This window comes from Sminthopsis crassicaudata, chromosome 3, assembly GCF_048593235.1.
Source record: "Sminthopsis crassicaudata isolate SCR6 chromosome 3, ASM4859323v1, whole genome shotgun sequence".
Taxonomy (NCBI): Eukaryota; Metazoa; Chordata; class Mammalia; order Dasyuromorphia; family Dasyuridae; genus Sminthopsis; species Sminthopsis crassicaudata.
In genome coordinates this window covers 644691756-644708757 of record NC_133619.1, presented here as the reverse complement: position 1 = coordinate 644708757, position 17002 = coordinate 644691756, and the positions used below count along the sequence as shown (strand labels likewise).

Sequence of the window (17002 nt, the reverse complement as noted above, 5' to 3'; positions counted from 1 at the left end):
TCTATAACCCTTCTCTTCATTCTCCTAATTTTTCCCTAACAGATGACCTCATTTATTATTTTCTAGATAACCCTAGCTGATTGTAATACTGTTGTCTTTGAGATTTTCAAGAGCTTACATGGTCTTATTCAATTTCTAATTCCTTTCTAATGAATTTATGTAGTTTTATATTTCTAATTCATTTAGGATGCCATCTCAGGTAAGTCTAGAGACACCCCAACCTGAATGGTGGGGTTAGAGACCCCTGTTAAGAGGAGCATGGCTAGAGACATCAGAGCTGGGGGACGGGGCTAGAGAGCCTCAGTAGGAAGGATATGGGCAGGAGGGAGTGGGCAAGGGACTCCACTCTAAATCCAGGACCGGGTGGGGATTTCTTACGGGGGCTCTTTTTCCTCACTTGTCGCTTCCCAGCTTCCCTGCTCACCCTGTGTTCACACACGAGGTAGGGCGCTATTTGAACCCATCTTTTGATATTCCCACTCCGAAAAAAAACCTGGCCACGACCAGCTCCTTTTGCGGGGGAGGTTTTTTTGTTTTGTTTTGTTTTGTTTTTTTTTTCCAAATTTCTCAAACGGTATTATGGCCCAAAAATATCTTGTAACTGAAAACAAATCAGTCTCCTTGGTCCCTTTTTTTTTTTTTTTTTAATTTATTCCGGAGCAGGAACGTCCCCAAATCGGGGAGGCAGACAGGATCACCCCCTCTCCAGCCTTTGACCAACATTTCCTTCCGGGCGCCCCAAGAAGAAGGCTGGGGAAGGAGCGGCGGGAGGAGGGGGAAATGGGGGGTGGAGCTCAAAGTGGGGGGAAAGCGCTGGAGAACTCCAGCCGGGACAGTGACATAAGAAATCAGGAGGCGATGGCGCCATCTACAGCTCCCCCTGCATTTCCAAGTGGTTTGACCCGCATGGCTCCTTACCGGCCGCGCCTTCTCCCACGGAGCTTCCCGTGCTAAGTGAATGGATGACCAGTTTATGAAAGGCAGGAATGGGGGTAGGCGCGCCTGCTTCTTTGGGGGAGGGGAAATGGGGCGGCAGCAAGACCGCAGTGGAAAGTGGGGAGGGGTACTGAGGCGAGGGCGTGGGTCGCGGAGCGGGGCCAGAGGAGGAGGGCCGGGGCCCTGAGCATCCCTGCCGCCCCCGCCAGGTTAGAGCTGGGCGCTTGGTCACGGCTGGGTTCGGATCTCCTTTTTAGAGGGTTTTGGGGAGCGCCCCCCCCCGCCATCTTGGGGCGAACTCATTTACGTCCCCAGATGGTCCCCAAGCCACGGTCCGGTGGTCCCGGGGATGGACTGGGCCGGCTGAGCTTGGGGTCGAGTTCCGGGCGCTGCAGCGGCGCCATGGCTTCCACCCAACCCGCGGTTACTTTGTGATTCAACGTGTGGATCCTGCGCCTTTAGTCCGTGGGGAGATTTGTCTGGGGCAGCCTGTGGCCTTGGTGCTCTGAGTGCACATTTCCTAAGTGGAGGAGGACGGGTCCTAAGGGGCGCAGAACAAGATGACTTTTTACACACCCTCAGAGTCCCGGAGTTCGTCCTCCCTGTCCCAGAACTCGCCCTGGATTCAGGCAGTGAAGCGTCTGCTTCCCTGTCTCTTCTCTGGATTCATCCCAGACAGGATTGTGTGTTCCCCAGTGTCTGGCTTCTCCTGGTGATTCCGGAGGGCTTCCTCTTGCTAGTTGCCTTTGTCTTTGCTAATGTGGGGATCATCTGACCTCAGAAACGTGCTGCTCTATCAGCAGAAAATAGGGAACTATTGAACAAGCCTTCTCTCCCCAACTCCCCACATCCATTCCCCTTCCCACCATCCTTGTTTTTCACATACCAATTCTTCCTAAACAACAGAGGTTACTGTCCCCGGATTTATCATCAATTCACATTTTCCCAATTTCAGACCTTGCCCATAAGGAGTCAGGAGTACCGCCTTGTTCCTTGATCCTGATTACACATGTGGTGGTTCTGCCCTCCCGATCAGACCCTAGGCCTTGACTTCTTTAGGGTCTCCAAGCCTAATCTCTACCTGAGAGTCCTAGACATTTTTCCCAGCTCCTAGGAAGACCTCAGGGCACAGTAATGCTGCTTTCCCAGGATCCGTGTCCCCCGCAGCCTTCTGCCCCTCCAGTGCCCCTGAACTTCCCTGAGCTGTGTCAGAATTTCTTCCAACCAGATCTTACCTGGGCTCAACTTTCCCAGGCCTTCTGCCCCCTGTGTTTTTTTTTTGTTTGTTTGTTTTGTTTGTTTTGTGTTTTTTTTTTTCCTGAGGCTGGGGTTAAGTGACTTAGCCAGGGTCATACAGCTAGGAAGTGTTAAGTGTCTGAGGTCACACTTGAACTCGGGTCCTCCTGAATTCAGGGCTAGTGCTCTATTCACTGCGCCACCTAGCTGCCCCTGAACCTTGTTTTACATCCCTCAAACCTCATCTTACTCCCCCCCACCCCCAACAGATCCCAGGCTTCCCCAGCTTCCCTTGGTGCCTCCATCCAGAGCCATCCTTCCATCCCCAACGTTTATTATATATTCACAAGGCTTCCACATCCTTCCCGATGCATACATTGTTTCCTCACAATTCAGAGAGGAAGGTTACAATGTTACCAGCTCTCCACCACCCCCCTCACCCCACCTGCTTTCTCAGTTCTAGTTCTTCCTCTTGCCCATTTTTCATAATTGTTTCCTTTTACCCTTTCCTACCCCATCCTACACAATTCATTTCTAACCTTTGAAACTATCTACAATTTATACTGATAACATTTTCTCATATATAAGTAAATAATTGGCCTTAATGAGTGCCTTCGAATTAGTCTTTAATGTTTTCCTTTTTTTCTGGATTTTTTATATTAAATTTCCCACTGAGTCCTAGTCTTTTTCTTAGAAATGAATGAAAGTTTTTCAGTTTGTCAAATGCCTATTTTTCCCCTCATTCCATATTCTATTCCAGAATTCTGGGGTTAATTATTCTGGGTAAATTATTCAGGAGGCAAATCCAGTTCTTTTGTTCCTTGAAAATGTAACCAAACCTATGGTCTTTTAGAGTTGGAACTGCTGGGTTTTGTGAATTCCAGATAATTTCTGCAGTTGGATTGTAATATTTCCTTCTTAACTTGGGAATTTTGACATTTTGCTAGGATATTCTTGAAAGGCTTTCTCCTGTGGTCTCATCAGCTGGTGAATAGTAGATTTTTTTCTCTCTCTCCACTTTTATCCTCTTGTTCTAAAACTTCAGGGTAATAATCTTTCATAATTTCTTGTACTATTGTATTCATAGTCTCTTAAAAATAACAACTTTTGGGTATTCTAACAATCCTTATATTGTCTGTCCTTGATCTATTCTCCAGGTTTTCTAATAAGATGTTTAAGATTCTTTCATATTTTTTCCTAGTTTAATTATTTTTTTTGGTGTCTCACAATGTCACTTAATTCCTTTACTTCAATTCTATTTTTCTTTTTTTTTTTTCTCTCTTTTTTGATATTTATTTATTGCCCCACTACTCTCTGTCTCTCAGGCTCACAACCAAGATGTCCTCCATGAATCCTGTTTCTTACCCCACTTACATCATGCCAATCCTGCAACATTTCTGCCATCCATCTTCTCTCTACTGATGTTTCCACCTTCTTGCTGTAGCTCCTTGTCACCTCACCCTTGGAGTATTGCAGCAGCCTGCTTGTGGGTTGGCCTGATTCCAGATTATCTGACTCCAATGCATCCTTCATTTAGCCAGCAAGGTGATTTTCCTGAAGATCCAATTTTCCTGGACTCAATGATCAGGGATATTCTAACCAACCTGCAAATGTGAACACTTTCTATTCCTCACTGATTATGGGCAGATTCTTATACCTTAGTTCTTTGGGATCTCATGACAATGGCTTCCTTGCTATTCCAGGAAAATGATACCCTAACTCTCCCCTTCAAGAAATGTCGCTGGCAATTCTCTGGCAATGTTATCTCCCTCATTTGTGCCTCCCAGTTACCTTCATTTTCCTACTGAAAGCTTTCTTTCCATGGGAAACCTTTAACTGTGTGGAGCAGAAACCACTGACTTCAATAAATCAGAGGCAGCTTAAGGTAGAAAACAAAGCAGTTCCAATTTGACAGGGCTTGGGAGATTTGACCCTGAGTGGTCTGGCCATGAAGAGAGGCAATGAACAGTAAACAGGCAATAACTACATAAGGGGTCTGGGGAAACACTCCCTATAGGTTGGACCTTTGCCCTGATTAGTCAGCAGAAATGAACTCACATTCTAAGTCATAAATAAGGAAAAATTTCTAACCCAATCACATCTTTAATCTTTTAGGATTAAATTACCTTACATGAGAATTTTAATGGCAAGGTAGCCTTAACTTAGTCCCACAAGAAAAGGGTAATATGATCCCAATCTTTTTAAAACTGTTGATCTCTAGAGAAAGAAACTTGGGCCTGGGGTGTAGCCAATCTTCACTCACCTTGTGAGATAGCTTTAACAGTTCACTTTATTCATAAGCACTCTTGATTCCAGTGTTTCCCTCTTTTCAGTGATATCCTATTTATCTTGCCTGTAGCTTGTTTGCAAGTTATTTCTTTGCTTGTTTCTCCCATTAGTTTGTGAACTTGTTGTAGGTGGAAATTGTTATTTACCTTTTTTTAAAACCCCTTTCATTCAGCATCAGAGGTAGAGGTTTTATACAGAAATCCTAAGTAGGAATGGTCGGGGAAAGTGAGTTACACTACAGTCATACCCTGAGTTTGACTGGTTTCCCAATGGAAGAGGATACAACAGTTCTTGGATTATTTCAAATTTTGTGGGTTGTGACTACCCCTTCTTTAAAGCACAGAGTTCTGTGATAAGTTTTCTGTAGTTTTCAATTCACTTATTGTACAGAAGCACAGTACAGCATAAGAATATACATTATCAGGATATTTGATAATTTTACCCTGCATTGTGAGTCCTGCCTCCTAACCCAGGAAAGGGAGCTCCGAGAAATCTAAATTATTAGTATATTTATTAGGAATATAATATAAAATATTAATTCCAACTACAATATAAAATCAAATAACATGAAAATTACAATGGTTACACTGTGGGAAGGCCTCTAAAAGGAGTTTTCATTTTTCTGAATCTAAGAAGTTTCTGTTCATGATGATGTTTTGTTCTAGAAGAGGACCACAGGTAAAAGGGAGATGTCTTGAGTTGTGTTTGCATGGGATGTAAGGGAGGCAGTGCTCTGCCAAGTCCTGTGGCAAGATAAAAGTCCTAAATCCTTCCTGCAACAAAACATGAGATGATGGGAGCACGGGGGAGGAGGAGTTCATGGGAGATAAGATGGGCAGCCTGGTGGGTAAGTGACCAGATGAAATAAGAGTCCTAGGGTGGAGTTTGGAAGCCTGAGAGGAGTCTAGGGATGGAGAAGAGCCATTCCAGTGGCTACTGGCCATGTGATGATGGGCAGGCCTGGGGGTGGGGAGGCAGGCAGCATTCAGAGGTCATCACCCTGGATGATTTCGGGAGTGAGGACCCACCCTCCAGACTTTAGGGACTAGGCTGCTAGGGGCTCTTAAGCCTCAGAGGACATTCCTGGAATAGATTAATGGGAAGCAAGAAGGCTTGGAATGGAGATCTGTGGGCATTTTCTTGACTCTGCCATTTTCTACTTAGTGCAACACATCTCTACTGGGATAAGTCCCATGAACGTCTGAGACAGGACTCTTCACAGTTCTTTTCTGCTCTGATGACTAGTGTCCTCCACATCTATCGGTACAACTTCCTTCCATGTCGGGCTATTTGATGAATTCTTGGCTGTTACCTCTTTTTCAGGTTCCCAAATATCCAGTGTTTCCCTCTTCCTCAAGCTTTCCATTGGGTCATATTTGCCCAAAGATCAGACTTTCCCTATAGTAACTCAGGAGTTGCACTTTCAGCCTCCCCTTCTGGATCACAGTGGTCTCTTTCTGCCTCCAGCTCTTTTTTAGTGAATTTATTATTCTGCCTTCAAACCTAATTTCTAATGAGGTTCCACAGGGTCTGCCTTTCTGCCCTCAGGAACCTTCCTTGGTTGTAGGAACTGAAGCTGTTTCCTGGGGCAACTTTCCTGGACCCACACATCTTGGGCTCCTTCCCAGGCAAGTGGCTCACTGTTTCTACATTCCCTTTCAGGATTCTAAGCCTAAAATCAATGCAAGAGTCTTAGTTACATTACCCCATCTTCCAGTTACATTTTAGGACACAACAGCCTGTTTTTCTGATTCAGCTACCCTCCTAAATCACTTATGGACACTTAAAATTCTTCTTTTTTACCCAGGCTTCCCAGCTCCCTGCCTTCCTCCCTCACCACAGGTCCAGGGAGCTAAATCCCAGACTAGATTATTTTCCTGTCTTAGGCTTCCTCTTGTCTTTCTCTGTAGGCTCCATCTCAGAGGCTTTAGCTTTTGTACTGGATCCCTCACTCAGTTTACTGTCTAGACAATATGTCTGCTGGGGAGAAGGGATGCTGGGAGGACCAATATCACTGGCAGGGAGATTTCTGACTCAGGGGACATTGAGGTTCTACACACTCTCATCCCATCTAGGGCCTTAAATTTCTCTTGCCTCTAGGGTCTGTAGGAAGATGGAGGAGAGGAAGGGAGTCCAAAGAGTAGGAGTAAAAATTTTGAGCCCATTTTCAATTTTATACCTTTCCATCAAAGTCATCTTATTCTCTGTCCCTTCTATCTATATATACTCTTGACTGCCCCTATGGCCAATATCTCTGGGGACTTTTCCCCAGTTTGTTGTTTTTGACAAGGTAAAAGAAGCCATTTCTGTCTTCATTCCTTTCCTAGCTTTAATTCCTCTGTGGGCCAAGGTCTCCACTGTTTCCAGGGTCATCTCCAGTCATCCTGATCTATATCTGGCCACTGGAGCCAGGTGGCTCTGGAGGAGGAGGTGAGGCTGGCGACTTTGCACCTCACCAGACTCTTCTCCCTTGTCCTAATGCAATTAACTAACTTCCCAATCTTGGCTTCCCCTTCCTAATATCTAAGTCCTCTTAGAGAACAAAGGCCAAAGAACAAGCCAGGAGAAATTCAGTTCTTAACTAGAGTTACAAGTATTATCTCACATAGATACATAAACAGTTTAGTCTTGTTAACTTAGTTATTTCTTTTTCTTTCCTCTTTACTTTTTTATGCTACTCTTGAGTCTTTTATTTGAAAATTTGAATTCTCTGTTCTGCTCTAGTCTTTTCATCAAGAATATTTGAAAATTCCTTTTTTTTTGTTGTGTTTCCCCCCCCCCCCCCAAGATTGTAACATGCACTCCTGGTAGTTACAATTACTAGTCTGTCCTAGGCCCAATAGAGTACCTTTGACCACTGACCTTTGCAGTGTCAACTCTACCCGGCTCGCCGCCTCTGAGGCCTTCAAAGGTCTCTGGCCATGATCTCTTGAATCTATAGTTTAATAACCGGTAGCACACTCAAGAACAGCCACATGTAATCTTAAAAGCCTTTATTATACCTACTCACATAATGCCCTGACTTGATGCCCTGACTTGTTAACTTCTTATCTCTCACGGCTCCATCAGCTTGGCTCAGCTACCCCAGATTAGGGAGCCAGGTTAAAGAGCGCCAGGTTAAAGAGAGTGACTGCTGTCTGCAGTAGGCTTATAAAGGGCCTGTGAGGTCACACACACAGTCAATCAGTGAGAGAGTCACCTATTACGAAGCTATCTCAATGTGGCCAAGATCCCATCTACAGGGCATTCCTAATATCCACAGAGAATACTTCCTGGGATACTCAATCTCCTGTTGCGCTGTGGCGCCACCCATTTAAAGGGCCCTTACACAAGAAGATGTTTAGTTTTGTTGGGTAGTTATTTTTTGGCTGTAGTCCATGCTTCTTTGCCTTTTGAAATATCATATTGCAATCCTGACTGTGCCTGAACAATATATGAGTTGGTTCTGGCTACTTCTAAATACTTTTTTTGACTGGGAGTTCTGCAATTTGGCTACCAACATTTCTTGGAGTTTTCATTTCGGGATCTCTTTCAGTAGGTGATCAGTGGATTTTTTCCATATATATTTTATTTATATTAGCTTCCAAATTTTTAGTGAATTATTTTCTTTCATGTACTTTCTTTTTCATTTGGCCAATTCTTTTAAAGAAGTTGTTTGCTTTAGTGGATTTTTGTGCTTTCCTTAAACCAAACTAGTAACTCTTTGTTCCCCCATGATTTTCTAGTTCCACTCTCATTTCTTTTCCTAATTTTTATTCTACTTTTTTTTATTGGATTTTCAAAATCCTTTTGGTGCTCCTCCAGGAGGACTTTTTGGACTTGTGACCAATTCATATTTCTCTTTCAAACTTTGCATTGGAGGCATCTTGATCTTGCCTTCTTCCCAGTTTGTCTTTTGACCTTCCCTTTGACCATAATAATTTTCTATTGTCAGAGGTTTTTTATTATTTTTTTATTTTTATTTTATTTTTTTTTCTCATTTCCCAGGCTATACTATGGCCTTTAAGGTTGAGCTCTTCTCCTGAGCAGATGACACTGTCCCAACCATTTTGCACTGGGGCCAGAAACTTGGTTACTTATAATGTTCTGTTGTCTCCAGAAACTGCCGATCACTCTCTGGGAGGAGATCTGCTGTCTCAACTCAATCTCTCAGAGAGCCGCCAACTCTGACCTAGAGTAGAGACTTCTCCCCTTTGCTCACTGTTGCTTCTTTTATCCTCCCAGAGAATGGGCATGGAATAACTCAGGGACTTCTGGGAAAAAATACTTCAACCAATGAACTTGCTCCTCTTAAACATGTAAGCTCCTCCCCAGGAGTTCAAAGGGGTAAAATTCCCCCCAAAGGCCGGAACTAGAGAATTGTTAAGTACCGACTTAGCACTTAGTAAGAACCTAATATCTCATTATCTCATTAGCACTTAGTAAGAACCTAACAGTTACTAACTTCCTGCTTCCCAGACAGAGCCTCAGGAGCTGGCTCCTTGCCAGTTGTGCCAAGGGCTCTGGAACTGGTTATTCACATGCTGTGCCAAACACCACTGGGGCTGGGCTGTTGATCTGTGCTGGGGCTATATTTCCCTTTTACTCAAGTGAGACAGATCTTTGTTGAAGCCCTTCTAAATTATCTAAGGCTAGAAAATTGTTTCTCCACATAGTTTTGTAGGTTCTGTCACTCCACTCATAATTGCAAGTTATTTCATAGGAATCTGCAGGGAGTTCAGGCAATATCTTGCCTTTTCCCTCCCATCTTGACTCCACCATTTTCATTTTCCAATTTGCTCTCCCTTCAACCTCCCTCACTCTGTTGGTTGGGGTCTCTGCCCTAAGGGCAGGGCCAGAGGCTCAGTAAATCACCTAGAGCCTCACAATCTCTAAATTGCTCTAGGCTAGCCTCCTGTTCAGAAAAAGAAGGGAAAGATATCTGTTCCACTGTAATCATCCTGCCCCAATAGCCTGCAGAGGACCAAAGCCTGGCTCAACCAGGAAACCTGCAGCCAGAGAGGGTCACACAGCTAGAAAGTATTAAGTGTCTAAGTTCAAATTTGAATTCAGGTTCTTTTTATTCAGAGATAATGCTCCCTCCATTACACCATCTAGTGGCCCTATTATAACTTACATTAACCTTAAATACAAAATAAGAGAAGAAAAAAAAATCAGGTAACCAGCAGAACATAAGAGCAGATTCCATATAAAATAAACCTACATAACAAATGCTACACATTGTTGAGGAATTGTCCAGCATTTTCTGGCTTTCTGGTAGGTTTTCTTTTATTCCATTTTATTTTCTTTATCTCTTGAGACCCCTCTATGCCCCAAAGCTGCAATTAGGTACTTCTAGAATAACTCCATCATACTCAGCTCATCCCAAGCTTTTCTATCCCTTCACTATTGCTTGGGTCAAAACAACAGGCATTTAGAAAGGGAAGAGGCTCTGTGGGAATATAGAGGAGATGCAAAGGAGGAAAAATCAGTCCCTGCCCTCAAGAAGCTTCCATTATAACATGGAAGCAACATGTTGGCAGCTATATCCATGCCAGCTGTGTACAGTGTAGGTGGGAAGCCTTTGCATGACTGTGCTTCCAAATGTTCTCATACAGGATGTGACCTTTTCGTAAATCCCTTCTTTCTGCTTCAGTTTGCTTTTGTAAATTGATGACCATTGGGCCAGATTCATTTTAAAGTGTGTGATTCTGAAATCTGGAACACAAAATCTTACAAAAAATGAATGTTGAAAACTATCTGTACTTGCATTTGGAAAAATAAAATATTCTTGGTGGGGAAGGATAGTGTTTTCATCTGGATAATACTTAATTTCTGGCTTGGACAATTCACAGTCTTTTTTTCTTCTCAGTGATCATGGAAATGTTTTAGCTCTACATAATACTTGCTAGCTTCACACAAACACTTCATGCCATTTTCTTAATATAGCACTATCTGATTTCACCTTCAAAAATCCTCATCTCTCTCTCATAGAAACTATAACTTCTGATTTCACAGAAACTACTGTGTGGGAAAAAGGTGAAGAACTTACAGATCAAGCACATATTGATCAGAGACTGTTAGCTAAAGCCTTAAAGGCCTCAGTTGAGAAATCATGTGATTTTAGATAAAGCCTGGACTATATTCCATTGTCCAAAGAAGGGGTGGCCGAAGAGGCCATATATAACCTTGTCTACTACATTCCACTGACCAAATAGGGGAATACAGACTTATGTGACCAATCACACCATAAAGAGGGTAGGATTTTGGGGGTTCTTTGTCTGAAATATATAAAAACTGTGAGCATTTTCAAGGGAGTGGCTCTCTCCTGCTGTGAAATTTGGCTCACAGATCATGATGGGGTCCGCTTCTCAACATTCTAATAAATAATTCTGCTTTTTATGAGTGATCTTTGAGTAGTCAATTTGGGTAGATCTCTTCATCCCAAACACTACCATTTCCTAGTAAGACATTTTTCAATTTTATTCCAACTGAAAATATAAGATGTGTTTCTCTATATTCCACCGGTCTTTGGGGGACTTTGCTTTCAGTGCTGGCTCTGAATCCTGTAGGGGCTGTCACCTTTGAGCAGATCCCTCCTCCATGCTTCAAGTCCCTTTTGTAAATTGAGAAGCATTCAATTAGGTCAGTTATGAAGCATGCTTCAACTCTTTAAGTCCTGTGGGTGTTGGTGTTTTAGGAGTTGGTGACCTTCAAGGATGTGGCTGTGGACTTCAGCCCGGAAGAGTGGGGTCTGTTGGACCCGGATCAGAAAGAGCTGCACAAGGAGGTCATGCTGGAGAATGCCGAAAACTTGCTCTCCCTGGGTAAGGAGCACTTCCCTTAGAACTCTAGAACTGCCATCAACAGGAGTGTCACCATCCCCTCCCTGGGGTGCAGAGTTCCAGCCTTTTATCAGTTCTTAGAAAGGCCCAAGGGCAGCCTCCTTTCCCCAACAGACAGGGTCCTCCTGCTGCCTGGTTCTTCTGTGAGTGGTCTTTGCATTGTAGGATGGGAACCTAGCAGTTTTGCCTGCAAATCTTCTAAAAATTAATCCTACCCCTTTTCATTTAGCATGGAATAGGAGAAAGAATTCCCTTCTTCTTTGGGGGAAGCTTTGTCTTTGCAATGTTCTTTTTGGTTAAAAAAAATTTTTTTTTTATCTCACTGCCCCTGGTGTAACTCATTCCCCAGCACAGCAAGTGGGCCCTTGATCTTGCTTCATACATCCCCCAAAGTCCTATACAGATACAGGGAGAGAAAGAGAAGGGAGGAGGTCTTTCCATACATTTGCTGGGATCCAGACCTTGTGCTCAGAGCTTCCTTCATACACATTATCACACTTGATCCCCACCAAAACCCTTTATTTTGGGTGCCATCTTTATCCCCATTTTACAGGTCTGGAAGCTGAAGCAAAAAGATGAAATTACTTGCCCAGGACATACCTAAATCCAAATTTGAACTTGGGGTTTCCTGACTACAGGTCTGGTGCTCCCTTCTCTGTGCTACCAGCTGCCTCTAATGTCCAGAAAATGGAGGCTGTCAGATGTAGCCATCCTGCTGTGAAGGAGACAGCAAAATCAGGATTTTCTGATTTTAGATTGCCTGCATGGCCTCCTTTCCCCTCTGCCCACTTTCCCTGGCAATAAGCACCCTGAAAGCCATCTTTGAGTTGCACCCCTGCCCTATTCCAATGAGGAATAAATGACCAGTTTCAAGACTCACACCCACTATCTTCCCCCTGCCCAGGAGTTCCAGTTCCCAGAGAAGATTTCATCTCCCATGTGGAGAGAGGAGGCCTGAGGAACTCCTGTCCTGGTGAGTGAGTTGGAAGCTGGGGTACAGACTGTTATCCCAGGAGGCTTCTTCATGTGAGGGGTCTGGGGGTGAGAAACTGGCTTAGAATCCCTTTTCAGACTCTTATGGTAGTGAGATCCTGAGCACCTCACTGAACCTCTGATCCTCAGTCTCTTCATCTATAAGATGGGGGGGTTGGACTCCATGGCCTTTCAGGTCCCTTTTAATAAAGAATCAATGACCCTAGTGGAAATATTTGTTTGAAATTTTGGGATGTCCAACTATCTACAAAGAAAGAGGGCTCAGGCTATCTAATATGACTATTATTAGGCCTTCCTTAAGCCTAAAGGCATTTATTTTTACTTTTTTTTTTTTTTTTTACATTTATTTAAAACTAAAAATGAAATAGGAAAAGACAGAAAAGAACAATTTCTTTTTTTTCCCCCCTGAGGCTGGGGTTAAGTGACTTGCCCAGGGTCACACAGCTAGTAAGTGTTAAGTGTCTGAGACCAGATTTGAACTCGAGTCCTCCTGAATTCAAGGCTGGTGCTCTATCCACTGCGCCACCTAGCTACCCCAAAAGAACAATTTCTAAAAATGTTTTATGTTCAACAGAACATAAGGGAGGATTCAATATATGTAATAATAAATTTCTATAAACCATAAATGAAAGATATTGTAGTTAGAGCTTTCCACTGCTTTTTGCTTCCTTATAGATTTTCTTCTTTTCTCTGTTGTGCACTTTTTACTTTATTCTCCCCTCCTCCCTCCCCCTTCATCCTCTTCCAACTCTCCACACAGTTAAGCACAGATCTATATAGGAAAAGCAACAACCTCTGAGTAAAGCTGGCCACAGGCTGGAATCCATCAATTGGAAGACTCCCTTCTTGCCTCCTTCCCACCCTTCCTCCCTTCTCTCTCCCTCTCCTCTCTTCTTCCTTTCTTGCCTATTTCCTTTTTTTCTTCTTTCCTTCTATCCCTCTGTCCACTTAGGATATCATATACCCTTACCTATAGATACTCTTTCTTTTCTTTCTTTTTTTCTTCTTTTTTTTGCTGAGGCAATTGGGGTTAAGTGACTTGTCCAAAGACACACAGCTAAAAAGTATTATGTGTCTGAGACCAGATGTGAACTCTGGTCCTCTTGATTTCAGGGCTGGTGTTCTATCCACTGTGCCTTGATTCCTTTCTTAAAAACTTTAAATCAAAATCAGTCTGATTCTCAGTGACCACCCATAGGTCCCTTGCTAAACTCCATTTGGTTTTTGTTTGGGTCCTGATACACTCAGATTGAGTGTAAATCACAATCATTTCTGCTTTGGCCAGAAACCCTGAGGTTCTTCCGAGAGTCGCTCATTCATTTTTATTTATTGAGATTTTTTAGGCCTAGGTGAGAGAGGAGATTCTTTGCCTCCATTACTGCTTAGCATTAATCATTGTATGGGTGCAGCCTCAATCACAGGTGACCTGTTGGGAGACCTTACCTTAAGAAGACCCAGGTCTCCTCTGCATCCAGAGCGATCTGCAGTAATCCTGATCTATAACTGGCCACTGGATGCAGATGGCTCTGTGGGGGGAAGTGAGGCCGATGACGTTGGACACCTCCCTCACTTAAATCCAAGTCACTACATAACTGACAACTTCCCTCAGGTTAGAGGGAAAGACTCCTGGTTATTCCATAACAGCATCAGGAGCCCTCAGCTCTTGTTAATCTTCACTATGAGATTTGTTCATAGGTGAGAGGGAGCAGGAAAGAGACAGAAATAGAAACAGAGATTTGTCCCCTCAGAGGGACCAGCATGCAAGCACTGAAGTGGGGTTAGGACATGTGATCAGCCCTGGGTAATGTCAACCAACCAATAAACATAGATTAAGCACCTGTTCTGTTCTATGCATTGCATTGAGCCCTGGGTATACAAAGAGAAACTGTCAAGAAGTTGTAAATCCAGCATATAAACTTGGAGACAGTTTGAGAATAAACAGCAATTTATGAAACTTATTCTTAGCAAATTTAGGCAAAGGAAAGTGTTTTATATGGAAATGCATTATGTTCAACAGACATATGTATATAAAGAGAGAGAGGAAGGGAAGTTTATGAAGGAAGGAAGCATTGAGATGGGGAGAATCAAAATCATAGTGACAATGATAGTAGTTAACAAGCATATGGTGCCTACTGCATGCCAAGAGTTTTATAACTATTATCTCATTTCATGCTCACAACAACCTGGGAAATGGTTACAATTATTACCTTCACTATATAGGAAAACTGAGGCTAAGAAGCACTTTCCTAGGAATGCAGAGCTAGTCTGTGCCTGAGTTTGAATTTGAAGGAAAGGATGGAAAATAAAATGAGAACATCTGTCTAATGCAGTAGATTGAGAAGCCTCAGTTTCCAGCTGCAAATTCTAATCTCTGCTTCAGGGATTTGGATCAGGTTACTCAGCCATTCAGAGCTCATAGCCTGGTTTCTACATTATGAGAACTTTTACCTTGCCTTTGTCTCAGCTTTATTGTGGGGGTCCAATGTCATTGTATTGTGTATGGAACTCTGTGTTAATTGAATAACTTTATTGGTGTGAGCTAATCACATTTAAAAATGATTGAATCTGTCCATTTCAGTTTGAAATATTTTTGCCTGAAGAAATTAAATGTCCATGATTTTATTATCTGCCAACATTAAAGGATATATTTATACATGTATATGTTTGTTTCTTTCAGATGCAGATGCACAGTTTGATATGAAGGAGATGAGTGCAAATCTGAAAATGATCTCATGGAAAGACCTTTTTCAATATCGTGAATACAGGGCTGTTCTTGGTGAGCACAAAAGAAACCACATTGGAGAGGAACATTGTGAATGGAATACACACAAAAAAGCTTTAAGAAAGAGTCCCAGTGTTGCTAAAGATAAGCATGTACACATTGAAGAGAAACCACCTGAGTGTCATGAATGTGATAAACCTTTTCTTGTCCTCTCTTCCCTTGCCAACCATCAGAGAATCCATGCTGGAGAGAAACCTTATGAATGTAAGAAACATGGGAAGACTTTGAGAGAGCAATCTGCTCCTGCTAAACATGAGATAATTCACACAGAAAAACAATCTTATATATGTAATCGATGTGGAAAGGATTTCCAATATTATTCCAAATTGGCTCAACATCAGAGAATCCACACTGGAGACAAGCCTTATGAATGTAAGCAATGTGGAAAGGCTTTCACAAAGCGCTACTACCTTGATGCACATCAGAGAATCCACACTGGAGAGAAGCCTTATGAATGTAATGAATGTGGAAAGGCTTTCATTCAGAGCTCCAGTCTTCTTGAACATCAGAGAATTCACACTGGAGAGAAGCCTTATGAATGTAATCAATGTGGAAAGACTTTCATACGGAGTTACAGTCTTCTTGAACATCAGAGAATCCACACTGGAGAGAAGCCTTATGAATGTAATGAATGTGGAAAGACTTTCAAATGTCACTCCAATCTTGCTAGCCATCAGAGAATGCACTCTGGACAAAAGCCTTATGAATGTAATGAATGTGGAAAGACTTTCACACACTGTTCCAGTCTTGCTAAACATCAGCGAATCCACACTGGAGAGAAGCCTTATAAATGTAATGAATGTGGAAAGGCTTTCACACACTGCTCCAGTCTTGCTAAACATCAGAGAATCCACACTGGAGAGAAGCCTTATAAATGTAATGAATGTGGAAAGGCTTTCACATATCACTCCTACCTTGATGCACATCAGAGAAGCCACACTGGAGAGAAGCCATATGAATGTAATGAATGTAGAAAGACTTTCATATATCGCTCCCATCTTGCTGTCCATCAGAGAATCCACACTGGAGAGAAGCCTTATGAATGTAATGAATGTGGAAAGACTTTCACATATCGCTCCAGTCTTGCTATCCATCAGAGAATCCACACTGGAGAGAAGCCTTATGAATGTAATGACTGTGGAAAGGCTTTTACACGGCGCAATAGTCTTGGTAAACATGAGAAAATCCACATTGGACAAAAACCTCATGTGGAAACCTTCAGACAAAGCTCAAATGTTGCTTAACAACAGAGTGAACATTAGAGAAAAACTTTTGAGTGTCTGGAACATGGTAAAGTTTTATAGATACTAGTTCCTGACTAGACTTGGGAGATCCATACTAGATGTAAAACCTCATTCATATAATCCATGTGGAAAAACATTCAGGCTCACTTCAACCCTGAATTGCCTCCAGAAAATTCCTAGTTGATTGAAATCATAGATAAAAGCATAAAGATGTAGGTCAAAGCTTGTCAGTCAGCAGGGATTTTCTGCTTGGGAACAAATCTGTGAACTTCGAACAGGAAAGTCTTTAGCCCAAGTTCATCTCTGAGTTTTTATCTGAGGATACTGAGTGGAGAGACTTACAAATGTGCTGAATGAGGACTTGCCCTTATCTGGAAGATAAGGGTCACTATAAAACACAATATTGACACTGGAAAGAAACATTATTAAAAATGTATTTGCCGAAAGGCTTTCACCTGGATCTCATCCTTTGTATAGAAATCTTGCTGCAGATGAAATGTAACTATAATGAATGAGGGAAGGCCTCTTCTTACAGCACAGATCTCATTAGACATTGCAATTTTATACTGTATATATAGGTCAGAAGATAGATTTATTTCTCTGAAATTCCAAGATTGGTGTCCAAAGAAGGGTCTTTATAATGGGGGAAACTAATTGTTTTAATTTCTTTTCTCAATCAATAATGAATAAGAGATTTT

At 42.4% G+C, this 17002-nt stretch overlaps 1 protein-coding gene across 1 annotated transcript; it reads left to right on the top strand.

The window, feature by feature from the left end:
- The first annotated feature begins 793 nt into the window (after positions 1-793).
- Positions 794-16991, top strand: LOC141564953 (uncharacterized). The gene is made up of 4 exons (XM_074307834.1): positions 794-992; positions 11141-11267; positions 12190-12258; positions 14956-16991. The coding sequence occupies exons 1-4, from the start codon at positions 987-989 to the stop codon at positions 16302-16304; spliced, it is 1551 nt and encodes a 516-aa protein (XP_074163935.1). The 5' UTR covers positions 794-986; the 3' UTR covers positions 16305-16991.
- Positions 16992-17002: the final 11 nt, after the last annotated feature.

Excerpts from the sequence above, each read along its gene's own strand:
- LOC141564953 (XM_074307834.1), top strand. Across the intron at positions 11,268-12,189 it reads CGAAAACTTGCTCTCCCTGG|GAGTTCCAGTTCCCAGAGAA; the intron begins GTAAGGAGCACT and ends CCCCCTGCCCAG. Across the intron at positions 12,259-14,955 it reads CCTGAGGAACTCCTGTCCTG|ATGCAGATGCACAGTTTGAT; the intron begins GTGAGTGAGTTG and ends TGTTTCTTTCAG.